We start from the raw sequence: 19,066 nt of genomic DNA, 5'->3' as shown, positions 1-19,066 counted from the left end.
GCAAATAAACTCAGCTTACCACAGATACATAATATCCCCATTTTTGTTTTTCATTACATATTTTAACATCTAAGCTCTGCCTGCTAAATGGTTTCTGAATAAAATTTTGTCTTTGTATAGTATTTCAACATCTGTTTGTCAAAACAATATGAGAACATCATATTCTGTTTCCCTTTGACACAACTACTTTGAAGTGGTATAGGAAAAGAAAATCCACAAATACTGTCCTATATAAGGCTCTTTAGAGTAAAATATCAACTTCATTAAGTTAAATGAGATCAGGATATAATCTAACTGCATTCATGGTCTATTCTTGATGTTTACTGCCTTCTCTTCAAACTAGTATTTCTTTGTCTACCAATTAAACTCAGAGAAAAATACTATTTTTTCAGCATAATGACAGAGCATGTCACAGCAGAACTAACAACAGTTTCTATATTTTAACTTGTTCTGTGTATTAAGGTATGCACATTCAGATTCAAGTTTTACTACCTGTTTTACTAGTGATGACAACATACACAAAGCTCAATTATTTTCTCTGTTGCTGTGTTTTGTTTTTCTCAGCTTAAAATGCAAATGAGACATTTAGTTGAGACACTCCTGTTTTTCCACTGAACAGAAGACGTGGCACTGTTCAAGCATTGTTTCTTTTGGGCCCCACCCTGCTCATGCAGAGGGTTCAAATGGGTTCAGTGGAATAACAAAGACATTTCTGGGGGCGGATCTTCTCTGAAAATGCTTTTTAATGACATTTTAGTTGCTGGGGTGACCAGGCTTAATTGGCCTCAAACCAGATTAGGATCTTGTCCTTTATTAACACTCCTAATCAAAAAACACTTGTCAAACCTTGTCAAACATAGTAAAGTACGGGTGCTTAAATGGAGTCATATTAAAAATCTTATTAAGAACAAATTGATTATGACAAAATCAATCACTTCTGAGAAGCACCTAACAACTCTGAATCCTCTCCAGTTCTCGGAGCTTGAACCTTAGCTGCCATGGAGGCTAAAATAAAGGGAGGTACATCAAATTTTTATATAGGTCAATATTTCAATTTGAAGAAAAAAACAGGTAAATATGATATAAAAATATGCCTGAACGCTCAATAAAATATTATGAAGCACCAGTACAAAGTTATACTAAGAGTTCATTGAGTTGCACCTGATTAAATAAAAACGTAAACAAAAAACTAAAGCTGAGGTTGCTCCGAGACTCTGTTTTATTGTAGGACTCCCAACTTTCACACATGTAACCTTTCCAAAACTCCAAGTCAAGATATTTTTTACTTAAGATTAGAGTTTGATACCTCTAGTAATGACTGCTTCCATGTGCCAGAATCATGTCTAACTCAATGGCTTCTACATGTTAAGTTCACAACTATTGAAAACTTTTCCTGCTGTGCACTAGACATCAGAAAGATCGTCTCCTATGAAAATACCCCAGTGGTAAGAGAAGAAATCGTACTTACGAGTATTTAGTCAGAAGATCCAAATCATTATGCATGTTGATTGGGTATGTCTCACTGAGATGAAATAGCTTCTCTAAGGCCTCATAAATGAAAATGATGCAGATAAGAGAAGCAAAAGCTTCTTCAGTAAACCGTGTAATATAACAGACTAGGGAGCTTGCATCAGTTGCAACAAGGATGATGCACAGGATTGCAGTCCACAGTCCAATGCTAGCTCTCAGAGAAAGATAGGACAATCCATACTCTCTAAAGAAAAAATAAATAAACACAGTTTAACTTCTGTACAGCCACAGTTTCCTAGATGTAGAAGAGGCAGGTCCAAAATCGTTTTTCCTAGGGATGTGTTTATTTTGGATACAGCCTGGGGGGCAGCAGAGGGAAGGCAGGGAGCAGGTAGGATGACGGGGAGCAGAACCAACCCACCCTTTTTGCATTACCAACAATACACTTCTTACAGTCACTGAATAATTTTCAGTCTCCAAAAGTGTAAGCAGTCCACTCCAAAACAAACTCCTGATCTTATTTCTTCAGATGTTGGAATTTGGTGATCAATGTTTCTAATTTTACCCAAAAACACCTTAGCAATGATGCATATCATGATCTCACCCATCTCAAACAAGTTTGCATGCAAATAAGTCAGTGGAGTAAGTCTTTACCTTGCATATAAGGATTCCATAAATGTTATTTGGTCATACACTCTTAGCCATTTCATTTAAAAATATGTTTGAAATTTTAAATAGCTCTACTCCACTTACTTGCAAAATTTGAATAAGATCTTCTCAAACACTAATACCGGTCCTGTGCTGCCAAGTATTGTGAGGGGCTGTCCACCAAAGAGAGAGTAGGCAATTCCAGTCATGGATGCTCCAAACAGCGATTCTATTGCACTCTGAAAATGATACAGATTGAAGTGTCTATAAATTTTCAAACAGGTTCTTTTAGCAACGTATTGATTTGTCATCTTCCAAACATTGAAACACAAGTATTTTAAAGGTTGTGCCCTCATGCAACAACAGTAATAATAAAAAAATACTAACCACAAACCTACAAGTGTAAGTTTGCTTTGAAAGTTCAGATTTAACACATACTATACGACCTTCAGTTGCTTCTCCTAGTAGACCACCAAATGTGATGACAGGAGACATGCAAGCACAGTAGAGAAATAAAAACGATGCCAGACACTGTAGACTGAGAGCATCCCTGAAGTCACTCCAGAAGAACGGAGCTTTTCTTTTTATATCTAAAATCAATCCTCCAAAAAATCTAAAAAATAAAAGAGAGAAAATTAATGAAAAAAGTTTACTGAACTTTTTTCCATAATATTCCTTAGTAGCTGCAGAGAAGCTATGCTCCCTTAATCAAATGATACATCCCCTTATAATTCATCCTTCCCCAGAAGAAAGTTTCTGGGAACTCTGTTCTGGTCGCTTTAACCAGGAAAGTGTTTTTAAAACAAAATAAGAAATTGTTTTTAAAACAAAATAATTTGCATGGTTCTGTTTTTAAGATTTTCATGTAATCACCCAGACCCAACTTCTGAACAGTTGTTAGCTCCCACGCATACAACTCTAGTATTTTTGTGAAATAATTCTTTGCATTTCTTTAATGAGAGAGCTACTATAGTGCCCATTTGCCCACACTTCTACATGTAGAGCACATCACATTCTTTATTTGAGAACCTCTTCCTACATACACTTGGTAACAGAATTAAATCTAGGCCATAACTTTCCAAGGACAAGAATTGTCATATTTTGTCATTTACGCTACGCTAAATATGATCAAATATTTAGGAACAGACAGTCCATTACAATAAACAACAAAGTTAAAACAAATATCCCACAATGCTCTTTTTCTCATATGCACACCGTATCAGATGGTGCTGAGGTAAAGTGGGGAGACAAAGTGTTACCTGCTCCTAAATACTAAAATGATCCTTCAAGCCTGCAATAACAGATTCACCAGAAGGAGAATGACATACAGACAGACTGACCATTACGCACCTCTGCTGCACTGTGTACAGCAACACTGCATCTGAATGTTTAGCCTTGTGTAGGTAGGAACGACAGTTAATTATCAAGAGACAGCAAAGAAAAGGAAATGTCTAACGTACAGCTACCAGCATGATGATGCTGCACTAAGGTAACTCCTGATAGCTGATGGGCTTACACCACACAATATTAGACAAGAGAATATAAGTATTCCTTGGAACAAATTCTTCCCTCAGATGTGTGTATGTTGTAGGCACCACAGGAACTATAGTCTCATATACCAGGCCTTACCGAGGCCAAAAAAAAGTGCTACTGCACAACCCAGAAAATTCAACAACAAAATAGTTGTAAGCATTCATAATATATGTGACAAGACCATTTCCAACTTTTCCTTCAAACAGAAATCAGAAATGTTAACTGAGTTTAACAGCAGTCTGACCTTTATAAATAATCAAGAAAGGAGCTTGCAGTAAATACAATGTGAAAATTTAATTCCTCTTGCCCTCTCTACAAATTAGCAAGTATTATCTTTTTCAACTACATGGTATGCAAATCAGGAATAAGGCCTCAAAAAAAAAATCATATGCCAAGCCAGTCACTTCTTAAGTGGGAATTAGACCATTATTATGTCTTTGAAAGTATACCAGTTAGTACACTTAAAATTTGGAATATATTTTCACTAACTTTCCAGTGCGTTGCAATTCTGGTCCAGAGTGCCCTCCAGGTTGTTCTGGATCGCCATGGGCTGCAGTCCCATTTGGCACTCCTGGGATCTTACGCTTCTCCTATCAGAAGGAAAAGATACTTTTCTTAGCTCTTTACAACCAAACACAATTTTGGCAAAGGAAATAGACTTTGAGAGTTGAAAGACTAAACATTTAAATTTTATTGTTAGATTCATCAGCATAACCTCTTCATAAACAGTTCTGTAACCAGAAATAGTAGAAGGAACTGTGACCTAAAAGAAATTTAAAGAATTGATCAAAGAAAATCCTGTTATCAGAAAGCATTTTTAAGAGCAGCATGCCGGACTGCTTTGATCATTTCTTACTCTTATCTGGTCATTGCATTTTGACTTCACTAGCAACTTAGCATAACCAGCAGCATCTATTGACAAGAACTATGAGTAACAAATCTTACACTATATGTCTGAAATACACAGCAAAATTCAAAATGGATTACAACTGTCGTCAAAGAATAGGAGAATAGATAAATGATGGAAAAGCTTTGTGAACAGTCACTGTTCAGTAACAATCCATGCTGAGTAATTAAACACAGTCATGTCATACTATAAAAAAGCCATCAAGAAAAAAGGGATTCCTTTTTCATAACCTTTTCTGCTTGTTTGAATCATCTTCTGAGGAAAACTGCACCTGTAGAAGGACATACACTCACATGCAATGGAATATTTGGGATTTGTGTTTGTTTTTTTTTGTTTCAGAAAACTAGGATACTATAAGCTTAGAACAAAAGCAAACCATGGCTGTTTGTGATGATCAAAGACACTTATGACCACTTACTCCTCAATTTAAGATCTTTAGATCCATCTGTCTTTATTCAGGAGAAACCTAGTACTGAACTGCATAGATTGTCATCACTATACTACGTTTTCAAGACAACAGTTCTCTTTAAGCAAAGTAACCAACAGAAAGAATGCAAAATGCCTATATAGTGATTTTGCTAAATGCTAAATTAATGAGACTTAATACTACTCAGCAGAACTTCATTTCATCACAACCTTTAAAAGTACTTTTTACAATGTACAAACCTGAGAGGGAACATTTTTAGGTGGCTCTATTCGAATTGTTGGGTCCCATTCTCCAGGAGGAAGAACTGTAACTTGATCAAGAAACTCATCAATTCCGGACACCAAGTCATTGCGATCTTTCGCTTTGTACGCAACATCATGGAACACCTGTGAAAAACAAAGAACTGTATGTGGGAAGAAAAAGAGATGGGGAGAGGAATACCCATAAAATACTTCACAATGGCCCCTAGACTTCTGAAGTTGAAATCTCAGCTCCGACTGACTAGAAAATCTGGTACATAGTTTCCATACCAGTTTCAGCTAAATTGGTGCTAAATATTCCAAGGAATTTAAAACTCAATTATACCACTGGACATTAACTGTGTAAAATGGAATCTTCTCAGTGAAGATACCCTTGCATGTTACTCTTGTCTCTCATTTTGTTACCTCCTTATGACAGCATAATCTGGGCAGTTATAGGCCGATGAAATGAACTTAAAATCTATTTGTGCATGATTTCAACCAGACAATTACATATTGCAGGTTCCCTGTTACACCTCTTCAGTCACCACAAGGTTCCCTATTATACCTCTTCAGTCAGTACAAAATGACTAAAGCCAACTCATGAATAAAAATACCTCGTCCGTCATTAGTGTTGCAATTGATCTTCCAATCTCATGGTATTGTTGCCCTTTACCCAACGGTCCAAGAAGAATAAACAAAAATCTGCAAGTTAAATAAAAATACTGTATAAGGCAGATGAATGCAAGTAACTATATACATTACAGAAATACTTATTTAAAATTGGACTAGAAGAAACTCTGTCAAACACAGATACAAGTTTATGGGGCCCAATAACATGCATCCCAGGACCCTGAGGGAACTGGCTGACGTAGTTGCCAAAACATTCTATGTCATATTTCAAAAGTCATGGCAGTCAGGCAAAATCCCCGGCGACTGGATAAATAGGGGAGATTTAGATTAGATGTGAGGAGGAAATTCTTCACACGGAGGGTGGTGAGGCACTGGAACAAGCTGCCAAAAGAAGTTGTGGATTCCCCGTCCCTGGAGGTGCTCAAGGCCAGGCTGGATGGGGCTTTGGGCAACCTGATCTAGTGGGTGGCATCCCTGCCCATGGCAGGGCAGTTGGAACTGGATGATCTTTGAGGTCCCTTTCAACCCAAGCCATTCTATGAAATATTATTTATAATCTCCTTCAAGATCCTCACACACATATTTAAACATGAAGCTCTAGTTAGAAAAAATGTGAAAATAACTTCCAGAAATATATCATAAGCTTCACAGTCAGACTTGATTGAGACTACCAAAACCTCCTTACATAACAAACCTTATCTTACATAATAAATATATGCAGTTATAATCTAAATACAGAAAACTTTAACATAAATTTAATGTTAGTTCTCTTAATTTAACAGAACCAATTACTTTATTGTTTCTGTTAAATTTTATTACTTTATTACATGGTAGTATTATTGCAATATCAGGGTAGTGAAATTACCTCTGAATAAAAATAATTTTAAAATCATTTTTTCCTCCCATTAAGAAGGCTCTAGATAGCCTCTACTCTGGGCTTGGTGTTCTCTAAAATGCACAGGATATGTTCAAACGAAATAATTTCCAGGTTTGCTGAAATGCAAAAAAAAAAAAAAAAAATTGACTGTTTAACATTATTAAATTATTTTAAAACCAAACTTTTCACAGAAAATAGTTTTCTTAATTTTTCATTCTTTAATTTTCTTTAGGCCAAAAATCAAGACATCTGCCTTGTTTTAATTTGTTTGTTTTTTTGCCTTTTTTTTTTTTTTTTTGGTGGGAGGTTGGGAGAGGCAATGGAGAAATGGAGAAAGGCTTTAGAAGTTTTTTCAAAGCTAAGTCTCTCAATGTCCCTTATACACATGCATGAATCAGAGAAGATGAAAAAAGTCATATCCAACGTAACTACAAATTAAAGCAAAATTTATACTATATTTATATTATACTACACACTTAAATATATACTAAATATACACTAAATATACTATACTTATTATACTATACTTATTATTTTATACTAATTATTTTATACTATACTTATACTATCTGACTAGGAGCAAGGATTTGAGTCTCAGTATTTCATATTCTAGATGAATGCCATGAACAACTGGAATACAGTACTGTCGTCTGCTAGAATTCTACTTTTACAGAAACAAAAGAGGGACGGAGAAAGAGACAGAATATATGCAGACAAAAAAATAAAAACCAAACAAAAACTGAAAGCCTGCTTAACAGTTAAGCCAGTGAGCTCAGACATGGGAGAATCAGACTGGAATTCTGAACCAAATCAGCCCCAGCAGGAAACAACGTATCTGCAGATCTACTTAAAAGCTTCATATTGGGCTCCGAAGTCTATTTTAGACATGACAATAATTCCTTATAAATTGTTCTCAAAGCCAAAGTACTTTATTAGACAAGGTTTCAACTAAGAAAAAGAAAATCTAATAAAAATTTATGGTCAAAAGTCACATTCACTTTCATGCAAGTATCTACAAAGTAAATTTTAGAGGAGCATAGTATTTACAGCATATTTTTCATCCATTTGCTATCCCTAGTTAATCAAATCACAAAGTTTTTTTTCCCTTTAATTATTTCCTGTATCATTTTTTTTCTTCTGGACATAATTCTGCAGTATCACACAAGTAGTTTCAGTTCCAGATGAAATAGTCTACGACATTGCTTTGCTGCTGCTTCAGCTTCCCAGTATTTCATCTGCAGTATTACCTGTTTGTATAGGATAAATTCTGTTTTGTAGCCTGACAAGCTATCTTTTCTACTTCTGCAAGGAATTATTTTCTTCGCACACTAACAGCATGTTTCTGAATATACATATGTATAATTTAAAGGGCAGGTGGCAAATTTCATAACCCAATACATGGTGAAACTCACTGAAGGTGACATCACCCTGTCTCCACAAGATACTTAGAAAAACAAAAAGACACATAAATCTAACTGTACCTAGTTGGAATTGGAACTTCAGCTAGTCCTGTAAGCAGCACTGCAGGAGATAACCTAACAAAAGCAACAACTGCACGGTCCAGGAACTCCAGTTCACCAACTAAGATGTTTGATGCTTCAGCTCCAGGAGGTATCTTTTTCATGAAGTGTAGGTCAACCTGGGAAAACAATATCAAATTATCAATGAGTTATTTCCAGGGATTTTTTTTTCCCCTGTTTTGGCCAATGATGGCATTATATTTTAAATTTACAATTATTTTCATTATTCAGTTTCTACTACTCTTGTCTGTCAAATAACGTTTCAAAAAATAAGAATGTTTCTCAAAAACTGATTTTTTAATATTTTACTAATTTTATCTTGTAAACATAGTTAAAGTACTCCAGAAATAATTATAAAGGCAACAAATCACAATATTGGTAAGAATCTAATATTAATTTCCTATTAATAATTTTAACAAAAATCGTAACAGAATCAGTAATTCATAATAGAATAATTAATAGCAGCAGAAGAAACTAAGACACCTCATTTTTCCATAATTAACAAGTGTGGAGATCATGAATTCTTATCTTATAGTTGTCATATTATAATATCAGTGAGAAAAAGAACAGGCTCTACCACCCCAAATTTTCCTTCTACTGCTCTAAGTGAGATCTATTTTTGTTTTCATATGGACTTTCATATGGGGAAGATACTTCCCTTCTACTGAAAACAAGAGAAAGTAAGCTATGACCACAATTGTCTCAAGAGAGAAAACTAAAGGAACAAAGCAGAACAAAAATTTTGGAGTTTTAAGGCTATGGTGTTGACTTTTCATGGGGGGGAAGACAGGAAAAGAAAAGAAGCAGCTTCATCACAACATTGCTATGTAAGCTCTAGGTATTTGCCAAGGAATGTGTTTATTTGTATTTATTTTCTCAGTACCAACCTAAAGTTTATAACAAAGATCGACATGAAATAATGGAGTATATAATGTATGTTTGATTTCATTATACACCAGTATTGCCTACATTTCAAAATGCATGAATTTTGTCATTTGCTTTCCTTTTATTAATCTAAACACAACAACAGCAACCAAATCCAATATAAACTGTTAAAGTGGACCATTTTAATGTCTATCTTACAGCCATCTGTCAGTACTAGTTTGCATAGTTTTTTGGTAATATTTAGAAAATTGTTTTCTTGCAAATGGCTCTGGCAGTAAATCAGAATTCAGATATAATACAGTTCCCTCTGTAAGAAATCTTATTTCTCTAAGATCACAAAGAGATGCTACCGTAAGCTAATCTAGACAAACAACACCTCACTAAGCTATGAGACAAACATCAAATCAACCTGAAAGGTTGGAGCCCAAGTACTTCATCAAAGTATTACTGAAATAAATTTTTCTGTTCTCCACTCAAATCACAAAATGACTCTTCAGGGTTAAATACAAAACCCAAACAGATTCATTCTGCATCTACTGGTGCCATTTTAGGTCATTTCTACTTGAGAGAAAGCAAGTAATCTTCCAGGCACAGGTACCAATGTGCACTCTGTACTGATTTTACTTTATGAATGGATTTAGCATTTAATAAAGTCTTGTGTACCACATGCTACAGTTGTCACCTTAAGGTCCCACCAACATACAGATCACAGGACCAAGACTCAAACCTGAAAGAAATACTCAACCCCATCTACCAGAAAGTATTCCTAGACACATTTCTAGTACTACTGATAGCTTGAGAGTACAAAATCTTTAAGGTACTGAACTGAGCCCCAGTCAAAAGTAAAGAGAAGCATCAAACCGGGTAAATAAATGCAAACCTGAGGTGTCATTTCTGCTATTTAACAAGCACAGAGGTAACCCTGAGTGAGTTTGGGACAATTGTAAAAGTTACATTCTTTAAACACTCCTCCTAACCTATCCACCATTCATCTCTTATTGCAAGAAGTCTTTAGTTGGACAGGCCTCACATAGATCTTAATCTTAACCCTAAATTGAGCCACATTCATGACTTGGCATTTAATAGCCCCAAAAGGCTGCTATTAAACATCAAAGTAAATGACCAATGTGGAGTCCATTCCCTTCCAGGCCACCTCGAGGAAGGAAGAAGGAGGGGGAGGGCTCCCACAGAACCAAACATAATTTGGCATGAAGACAAACAGAAAATAACCAACATTACTTCTTAGGAAAGTCCTGACATGTATTCATCAAATTTACTTATAAGCAGAGCTATCCAGTGTTCAAAAACAAGTCAGCTATTTCCCATGGTATTTGAAAGACCAAACTCTATCTGTATTGGAACTGCAGTTTTGATTCATAAATACTGTTTCAACATGGAGCACAGAAATGTTGCCTTGAGAAGGGACATAGCTGCAGTCTGTTCACGCATTTCATATTTCAGGACAGTTGAAGATCATGTCAGCCTTTGTTGGAAGAAGCAGAGACCAGCAATTGTTAAACTGCCATCCCCATCCTGCTCACAGACACAGGATAAAGTAGTGCTGTGACAGACCATTTAGAACACCCTCATACTGTCCTGGGAATACAAAATCCTCATGGTGTTCCCACAGGAAGAGGAGCAACACATTTTCAAGTACAAACATCAGAAACTACATCTCCCTCTTTATGCTACTGAAGTAACATTCAAGACAGCTTTTCCTGATGTCTCATGTAATTCAAAAATAGATACCAATACAATCAACACAGTATCAGTGCCGTATTCGTGTTGTTGATGGTTGAATCAACTCCAGAATTTGGAATATTAGAAGTAGCCCAAGGGAGACAGATTAGCAAAGAGAGAATACGTGAGGTAGTCAAAGGTGCTTTTTGGTAGAAGATAAATTAAATTAATATGTGGAACAAAATTAGAGCAAGAAATCACAATACTCAAAAGAAAATTAGTGTACTGCTCTACTTTCCTCTCAATCTGTGCATATAATTCCAATTATAACCATTGGGAGTTGCTGCAATAGCACATTTCAAGGGGAAATTGTACTTTACTTATGCATCTTCAAAAGGATACATGTATCTATTTAAAGGCAGTCAAAAAAGGTATTTAGATTAGACTTCTTTAATGTTATTTCATTCCTGCAAACAAAAGCTTCTTTCATATTCCTGACATCCTTGTGGCTATCTAATACTGCTGAAGCTAGCCAAAAGATGACACATTGATCTCTTCACATGACACTTTAAATAGGAAGAGCTCTTTTGATCAGCTAAGCTGCAGCACTATACAACTAGTGGCTGAAGGATCAGATGATGCAGCCCCGTTCTTGTTTAATAAAAACCATGCATATAGATAATAGACCAGGATTTTGATCCTACAAGACTCAAAGCAATTGTGGAAATACGCAAGAGAAGCACTACTGAAAGTCATGTCGTTCCCAATAGGTTCTTGTGAGCATCATCTCTGCACAGCTTAATGTTGAATGGCCAGCTTTATTTCTATTTGATATCCTTTATAAAAATGTTATACCTTGATATTAGAACATTTGCCAAAACAATTAGTTTTTGTTAACACTTTTAAAATAAATACCAGCAAACCAAAATTATAATTGACTTTCTATATTCTCAAGTATTTTTAAAGAATTAGCCTGCATTTTTTTTTAGCATGTCACAGTTTATAGATCTCTTTTCTACCTCTGAAGAAATATGGTCCACAATACATCCCCAGCCCTCCTCCTTTCTTCTCACCATCTTTGACAACAAGATCTGTTTCCCATCTTTATTTCAGCCATATACCATTCCTAGTCTGGCATGTTCAGTCAAGAATTCAACCGGTGCAAATAGCTACTGCTGCTAGGAAATATCTCTGGCACCAGATGGAGCAATCACATAACTCTACTTTTAGCTCAGCTGCACTAACATTAAGATTCAACAGACTCAAAGTGCTGCTCTTCAGAATTTTGGTTTAAATTACCTTTCTTCACTTACTCAACCTTTGTTGTATTAACGTGTCAGTTGAAGCCATCTATTCCTGTCAGGTCTGTCATCTGTATCTAATGTGACAGTTTGTTTTAGATACATACAGACTTCTTAAACAAATTAGGATTCTCCTTTACATTAAAGCTGAGAAGCTGTTTGCTTTTCTTTGCTATCTAACATTGAACTGTCATTGCAATCTCCACTACTGAACAGCTAACATCTTTTGTGAAGTGTACTGAAATATCTTGGCTTGCCAGAAGTATTAAGTTATAGGTTTACAGAAACACATTCTGTTTGAGACATCTGGAATCCACGATTGCAGGTTATAAAAAGAGTAGTTTGCATTCAGGCATTACTTCTACAAAAGTACAAATCTGAGAGGTAAATCCAAATTGTAAGAATTCTGAATTACCTTCCTTATTAAACAATTTTCTGTTCATTTCTAAAAACTCCCCCTACAGCTACATACCTATTGTATTGTTACGTAATAAATGTGTATCTATGTTTTTACACTGGTTCCTATTACCAGTAATTTATCAGGAAAATTAAGAATTCTTTTTCATTAGATACAAACCCTGAGTTGCACTAGCTATGAAAATTTTTAATGCTCAAGTAAAATTTGCACTTCATAGCTTTTCCTAATTCACATGGATTCTTTTTTTTTTTAATTAAAAAAATCTGTTTGGTATTCAGGAATCTCTCTTTGCCGTCAGTGAACACTTACCTTGCTAAAGTCAACAGTGCTATTTTCTCTGCTCACATCATTTTTGTTTTCAATACAGGCTGGAGCAGACTGTGGGGAAACAATCTGACCTGCTAACAAAAAATACCATTACAGAATACTAACACTCACTTCTATAAATAAAGCAATATTCAATGAAATATTTGGTAGAATTAAAGAACTATATACATTCCATATCATATGTATATATTGAAACATCCAAACATGGCATTTTAATTAAATACTTAGTTAGAGTAACAGATTCTCAAAAATGAACATTTATCACATGCAGCTACAAATTGGAGAACGTAACTTAGAAAATACTCTTGAATATTGGAAGACATATTCTTGAATATTGGAAGATGAACTTTATGTGCCAATTAAAGCTTATGATTTTTAAGTTATTACATTTGAAGAAAGTCCTGCATTTATATAATTTTTGTAAGTAACTTGAGGAACTGCCAAGTTTGGGGCAGTATCTGTCTGCAAGACTACTCCTCACTGAATAAAACAGGACTACTAATATCCATAAATTTACTCATGTGTGTAAGAATGTTCTGATTATAAAACATACTACAAAACCTAGCATAAGAGTGGGCTGCTATAAAAATAGTTATATTGGATATTAAGATGATTTCATCTCAGTATTGAACAATGTGATATAGACATGTATAAAACAAATGTTTCAGCAAACACATTTTCAGAAAATTCCTGTGACGATTTAGTATAGTATTTTTTAGAAGTTTTAAAAACATCTCAAGATGAGAAGAGTTTAAACACGCCTCAGTCTCACGTAGCAAACAGTAAGCCTTGTGACCAGCTAAATTTTGCCAACCAAAGCTCAAAAAGAAAAAAAAGGATTAAGTAACAAATATAGGTCGCATAAAGCACATTTTTACTTAATGCTCCTGTGCATCGCCAGAGGACACCACACACACACACTGTGGGCGTGGGGCTAGCAGTAGGGCATCATGCAAACCCCATGGGTTAACTGGACATTCCCTGCTTGCCTTTACTCTGTCACTCTCCCTGGCATGGCAGGAGCTGCTCACAGCTCTGAACACCACAACAAAGTACAGAAAAAAGTGCTAAGTGTATGAGCCAACTATCTCTTACTGCCCTAACACATACCCAGGAATAACTGCAGAGTCCAGCTGGCCCAGAATCAGCATCTTGTGCCCAGCATATATTTGTTTCCATAGCAAATAAAGTCTCTCATATGACTAAGAAATGATGATGTGAAAACACTGGTTCTGGTGAAAATCAACCTAAACTTGCATAGTAACAAAGACCATATGCTCAAGACATATGAAGATAAAGACAGTCCTAAGCTAGGCACACTGTTTGGACAATTCAAAAAGCCATGGTGTGTCCGCCCTCACATCTTGTTACATCCATTTGCAGTCTAAGCATATCCTCAGCCAGTTGGGAAATGGAGCACTTTGCAGAAACCAGACCTAACAGAACAGGAGACACGCAAAAGTATCTCAACCATGGCCACAAAACTGTAATGTCCAGCTTCTGTCACAGCTGACCAGTGCAGTATCCTTGTCTAACTCTGGTCACGAATTGAGCTTGAGCTCAATTAAGCTGAGAAACTTGCTCAAGGAAAAGGTTGATTTTCATGACAATCAACATTCCGTTTTCCATTAGGCAAATCTCCCACGCCACAAAACAGTTTTTTGACTTGTGCTGCATCCTGGTAGCTTAGCCAGAGAGATTTCACTTTGATTAAGTACAGGCACAGAATGTTTCAAAAGGTATTAGTAAAAAATCTTATTAAATGTATCAATCTTTAAAATGTAAATACTTTTATTTTCTCTCTGATTCAGGACAAAGCTCAAAACAAGAATAGAAATTCGGGCTTTTGTTCTGCACCACAGTGAAACTAACAGGAAGCGACAGAAAAACAGACACATTTCATATGGCAAAAATTATGGATTAACTTCAGAAGGCAATATATTAATGAAACTTAAAAGAATTTACATAAAAATAAGACTATGAATTCCTAAGTTTAACATGGGACACCCTTCGCCAATTGGAAGCCAGCAGTTCTTAAATATGCAAGATAAAAGGCCATGCAACATTTCTGTTTTAATTAGAACTTACAGAAGTACCACTGAGTTCTATCATTGCTCCACCATCATCACTCGGTATCCCCATGCTCTATATTTCACACCATAATTTTTTTCTGTATTGTTTATTTGGCAGTCTTACAACTTTTTACAGGAACTATCCTGTAGTATTATAACTTTCAAAATAGCATATATCTATTATTTTGATGACAATGTACATAATACATATATATACATAAATGTATATTATAATGTAACAAAAAAACCCTCACAGTGATTCTAATATAGGAGCCATAAAATGCACAGAGAACATTTCTACCTTAACTTACTCCCAGGAAGCCTTAGATTTGCTTAACTTACTTTCTTCCTTTTAGAAACTCCTCTATAATCCAGGAATTCTATGAATGGAAATACTTGTAATAATTAGTCATACAAATATACACATTATGTTATAAAGATGTTATCCACAGGAAAGCAAGAGAGGTAGTAGTTCATTGTCTTTCTGTTGCTAATTATGGATTTACATTCGAACTTTTTTCTGGACCCACAATTTCAAGAAAATGAGAGCATGGATATCTGCCAGGGAGAAAAAGATTCTGACCAACAAAAGAGATGGACCACCTATTATACTACTGAATTTTTAACACCATAATTTGAGGTGTCAAAAGCATCCTAAGCAACTACTATAATGGTCCAAAGGTTAACTTTTAAACATTTTGTCCACTTTTCCTTTAGGTAGTAAAAATATAGATGGTGGGAAATAAAAGCCACAACGAGTAAGTATGTGAAGTTTAAAGAATAGCATATGTTCTTTTTCTGTGCCAACAGAAGACCTCAGACTCTGATTTTCCCATATGCTGAAGTAATCTGAAAGAACACAAGTTTTACCTTGAGGCAGTAAGAGACATTTAAATAGCTCTGTAACTTAAAGACAGCTTTCTGGATCTTGGAAAAACAATTTGTTGGGTTTTTTTACTGGATTGAATAACAATCAAAAGATACAAAGTAGAGAAGATAGGTAATTTCTCTTCTTACATTTCTCCTATAGATCATAGGAAATTTTTTTAAGTTTATCAAACACACTGCAGGAATGCGTGTTCATAGTGAAACAATACAGTCTGCAAAATGACAATCAGCAACTTGGTCTTTGTGCAGCCCTTCAACAGAAAAGGAAAGACAGAAAGCAACTGCTTTTCTGGAGATATTTTAACTCCTACACACATTTAGTTTATTAAATGGCCATATATTTTGCACTTCAAACAGGTAGATGCTGTGCCATGGTGGCCCTCTCCCTTGTAGAAAGACTATAAGACTACTCGTTTTCACATTTGGTAGCTTCCTGTATTCCAGAGCTACAAAGATGGCTTGAACTTAATTTTGTGTAAAATTTCATGTTAGAGGAGACTTTTTGAGGTGAATACTCTCAAGCACATGAGAAATTCTCTCTGGGGTAGGACCAGAAGCATACTGATGGAAACCATGTGCATCACCATGCTACACTGGTTTTCCATTTATTATTCAGCTTTCAAATGCACGTTGGCAAGTATGTATGTGCTTTATCCTCAAGTGTACTTTAATTTCAGCAGCTGATTGTTTTTTCTGAATGAAGGACATGGTTATTGGCATCATGGTAGTCCCATGAAACACCAATCAATTAAAGAGCTGTGTGAATGAAAAGGGGAACTGCCACGCTACACCTGGACCAAAAAGAGCAAGCAATATGCATTTCCTCTCTGATTTCCACCAAAATCTCAGCAGTCACCACTGCATCAAATTGTTTCTTAAATACAGCTACGCTAAATCCAAGTCTTATAGAAGTCCTTATAAAATCTACAGCTTAAAAGCCTTTATTTATCCTGCAGTCAATCTAGATAAAGCATCTGAAAAGCTGCCTTCTTTGAGATGTCATCAGAGAGCCATCCAGATTTTTTTAAGTACCAATCAAATATACAGTGTGGTATCATTGAAATACCCAGCCTACATACAAAGGAACTTAATACCTAACAGATAAAACCATGCTAAAATGGATGTTAAGGCTTATCTATGTACAAAAAGCTAATATCAACACAGTTTATAAAAGTTTTAAAAATTATCTTCTAAATTGTTATACATAAAAAGCGATATTTTTTTCAGATAATGTGAAATTGACAGAGCTTCGAATAGAGAAAAAATTCACACAAAACAATTGTCATGCAAAGACAAACCACATAAAATCCATCAGGTCCATATTTGTTACACTAATTGAAGTTTGCATTTGCAGATACAGAACTGAACATTTTGAGACTATTAGTCTTGTCAAGTAAAAAAAGTAAACAATACCAGTAAATTAATCTCACATACAACATACTTTTAGTCCCTAAAATTGAAGGCTTCAGACATTTAGCTATGAATGTTGTATTTACTAATCAATATCCAAGAGGTCTCTAGAATGCCAGTGACAAAAACCAAGAACAGCGTTATTCAGACAAAATCCAAGTTAACGCAAACTGGATGCAACTGAGACATCAAAGGAATTTTAACCAGAAAAAAGTAGTTTACATTTTCTAAAGCATATGTATTTTTTCTCACTGAGAAAAAAAAAGTCTGATTTGCAAGCCAATTATCCTAGCCTTCAGGCTTTTCACTGTAATTTGTAACCAACTTGCCAAATCTAAATGGACTCACTGTCCACCTAGGCCAAAAAGCAAAGAATGAAAAGCACTAAGTTCTCCTAAGTACATATTAAAATTCTGATATAACAGAGCAGTGACACCATCTTTGCACACTGAATTGTATACATATTTTTAGGTATCTTGATAGATAATATTTTAAATCAGTGGAGAGCCATCTCACTCCCATTGTACCTGTATAACTGCAAGCAGAATTTGGTGTTTGCTAATGATACATAATAAAAGAGGATATGGAAGAAGCCACTTAACCCATTTTTCTAATGGTAGGCCTCAACCTCTAACATAATTCACACAAAGTCATGCAGTTTTAACTAAATTGCTATGATTTGCAATTTTACAAATTGATGCAAGAAAATGGATTTACAAAGAAATAGCATCAAAAATTACTTTTTCCCAAAAGAACAACATTATTCCACACAAGCTTCTGATAAATGTGCCACAGCTGCTGACAAAGGCCTTAAGTATATTTTAATCACTATAGCAAGAAGTTGCATGCTGTCAAGAAACTGAGATGAAGACATGGGTGTACATTTGAAATGATCTGAAGCCCAAGCAAGAATAGGTATTTATACTACCTCCAAACCTTCAGGGAGTTTACAGAACCCAAAGGATAGGAGATGAGGAAGATACAGAGATGAGATGAGCCTGTTAGAGACAGACACAACAAAGACAGAGCAAAATAAAGAAATACAAAGATGAATGATACAGTTTTATACATACAGATTATACATTTTAACATGGGTACGAGGAAATGTGGAGAAAGGATAATTATCAAATGAAAATGTTTTTAAATACAAGTTATATTTTAGTAATACAGTAACCTGTGGAAAATACATTTTGATTAAAATGCATACATTTGAAAAGAATATAAAGAAATACAGTATTAGTTAGGTTAAACTAGAACCATCATTGGGCTTGGCTTCACTGCAAGGAAAGCAGGAGCAATTCACCTGATCCAAAATCACGACTGGCAGAGAACTTGGGAATACATATGGCATTCACTGCGACCTATTCCCAGAGCAAAGGAACCCGGTCACATACCTAGGAATGCCTCCCTCCCTTTTCATGGGGCTCCAAGTACTGTCCATCTGTCTCCATAGGGTAGTATTGACATCATCTGAACTTCACATGCTGTAAAATGGCACTGAGTTATGGCATAAGCGCTTGGACTGATGATTAGGAGAGATTAGGAAACTGAGGAAAGTAACAAACGCCATCAGAGAACTGGTAATTTAGATTTAATTGGGATACCAAAACATGCTGTCTTAAATTAGATGCCCAAGCATAATCTTAAACAACTCTGCAAGTGCTCATATTTCCATTAAACAATGAAGAAGTCCAAACTGGCCAATCATACTAACTGAAGTAACTAGAAAAATGCTTGAAAGAGAACCTGTCAAAATAAAGTGCTCCAGCAGCTCATTCCATTAAATATGAAGATCCCTAATTTAATATGCCATTGATTTCTTCAAGTTCTT

The 19,066-nt window shown here is 35.4% G+C and overlaps 1 protein-coding gene across 20 annotated transcripts in view; it reads right to left on the bottom strand.

Annotated features, from left to right (window-relative positions):
- Positions 1-19,066, bottom strand: part of SLC4A10 (solute carrier family 4 member 10) — a 169,235-nt gene that overhangs the window by 34,019 nt on the left and 116,150 nt on the right. For 15 of the 20 annotated variants that reach the window (XR_014585733.1, XM_083840795.1, XM_083840782.1 and 12 more), the window contains 8 exons: positions 12,848-12,939; positions 8,216-8,373; positions 5,842-5,929; positions 5,225-5,371; positions 4,141-4,241; positions 2,557-2,731; positions 2,224-2,357; positions 1,469-1,714 (listed from right to left, as the gene is read on the bottom strand). Coding sequence is in view for 19 of the 20 variants with exons in the window: in XM_083840795.1 (XP_083696921.1) it covers positions 1,469-1,714; positions 2,224-2,357; positions 2,557-2,731; positions 4,141-4,241; positions 5,225-5,371; positions 5,842-5,929; positions 8,216-8,373; positions 12,848-12,939 (1,141 nt within the window). In the remaining variant the exon portion in view is untranslated. The remainder of the gene's footprint in view (positions 1-1,468; positions 1,715-2,223; positions 2,358-2,556; positions 2,732-4,140; positions 4,242-5,224; positions 5,372-5,841; positions 5,930-8,215; positions 8,374-12,847; positions 12,940-19,066) is intronic. The other 5 variants (XM_083840797.1, XM_083840779.1, XM_083840785.1 and 2 more) reach the window with 1 other exon arrangement.

This window comes from Anser anser, assembly GCF_964211835.1.
Source record: "Anser anser genome assembly, chromosome: 6".
Lineage (NCBI taxonomy): Eukaryota > Metazoa > Chordata > Aves > Anseriformes > Anatidae > Anser > Anser anser.
The sequence above is the reverse complement of the archived record's forward strand: the minus strand, read 5'-3'. Positions and strand labels throughout refer to the sequence as shown.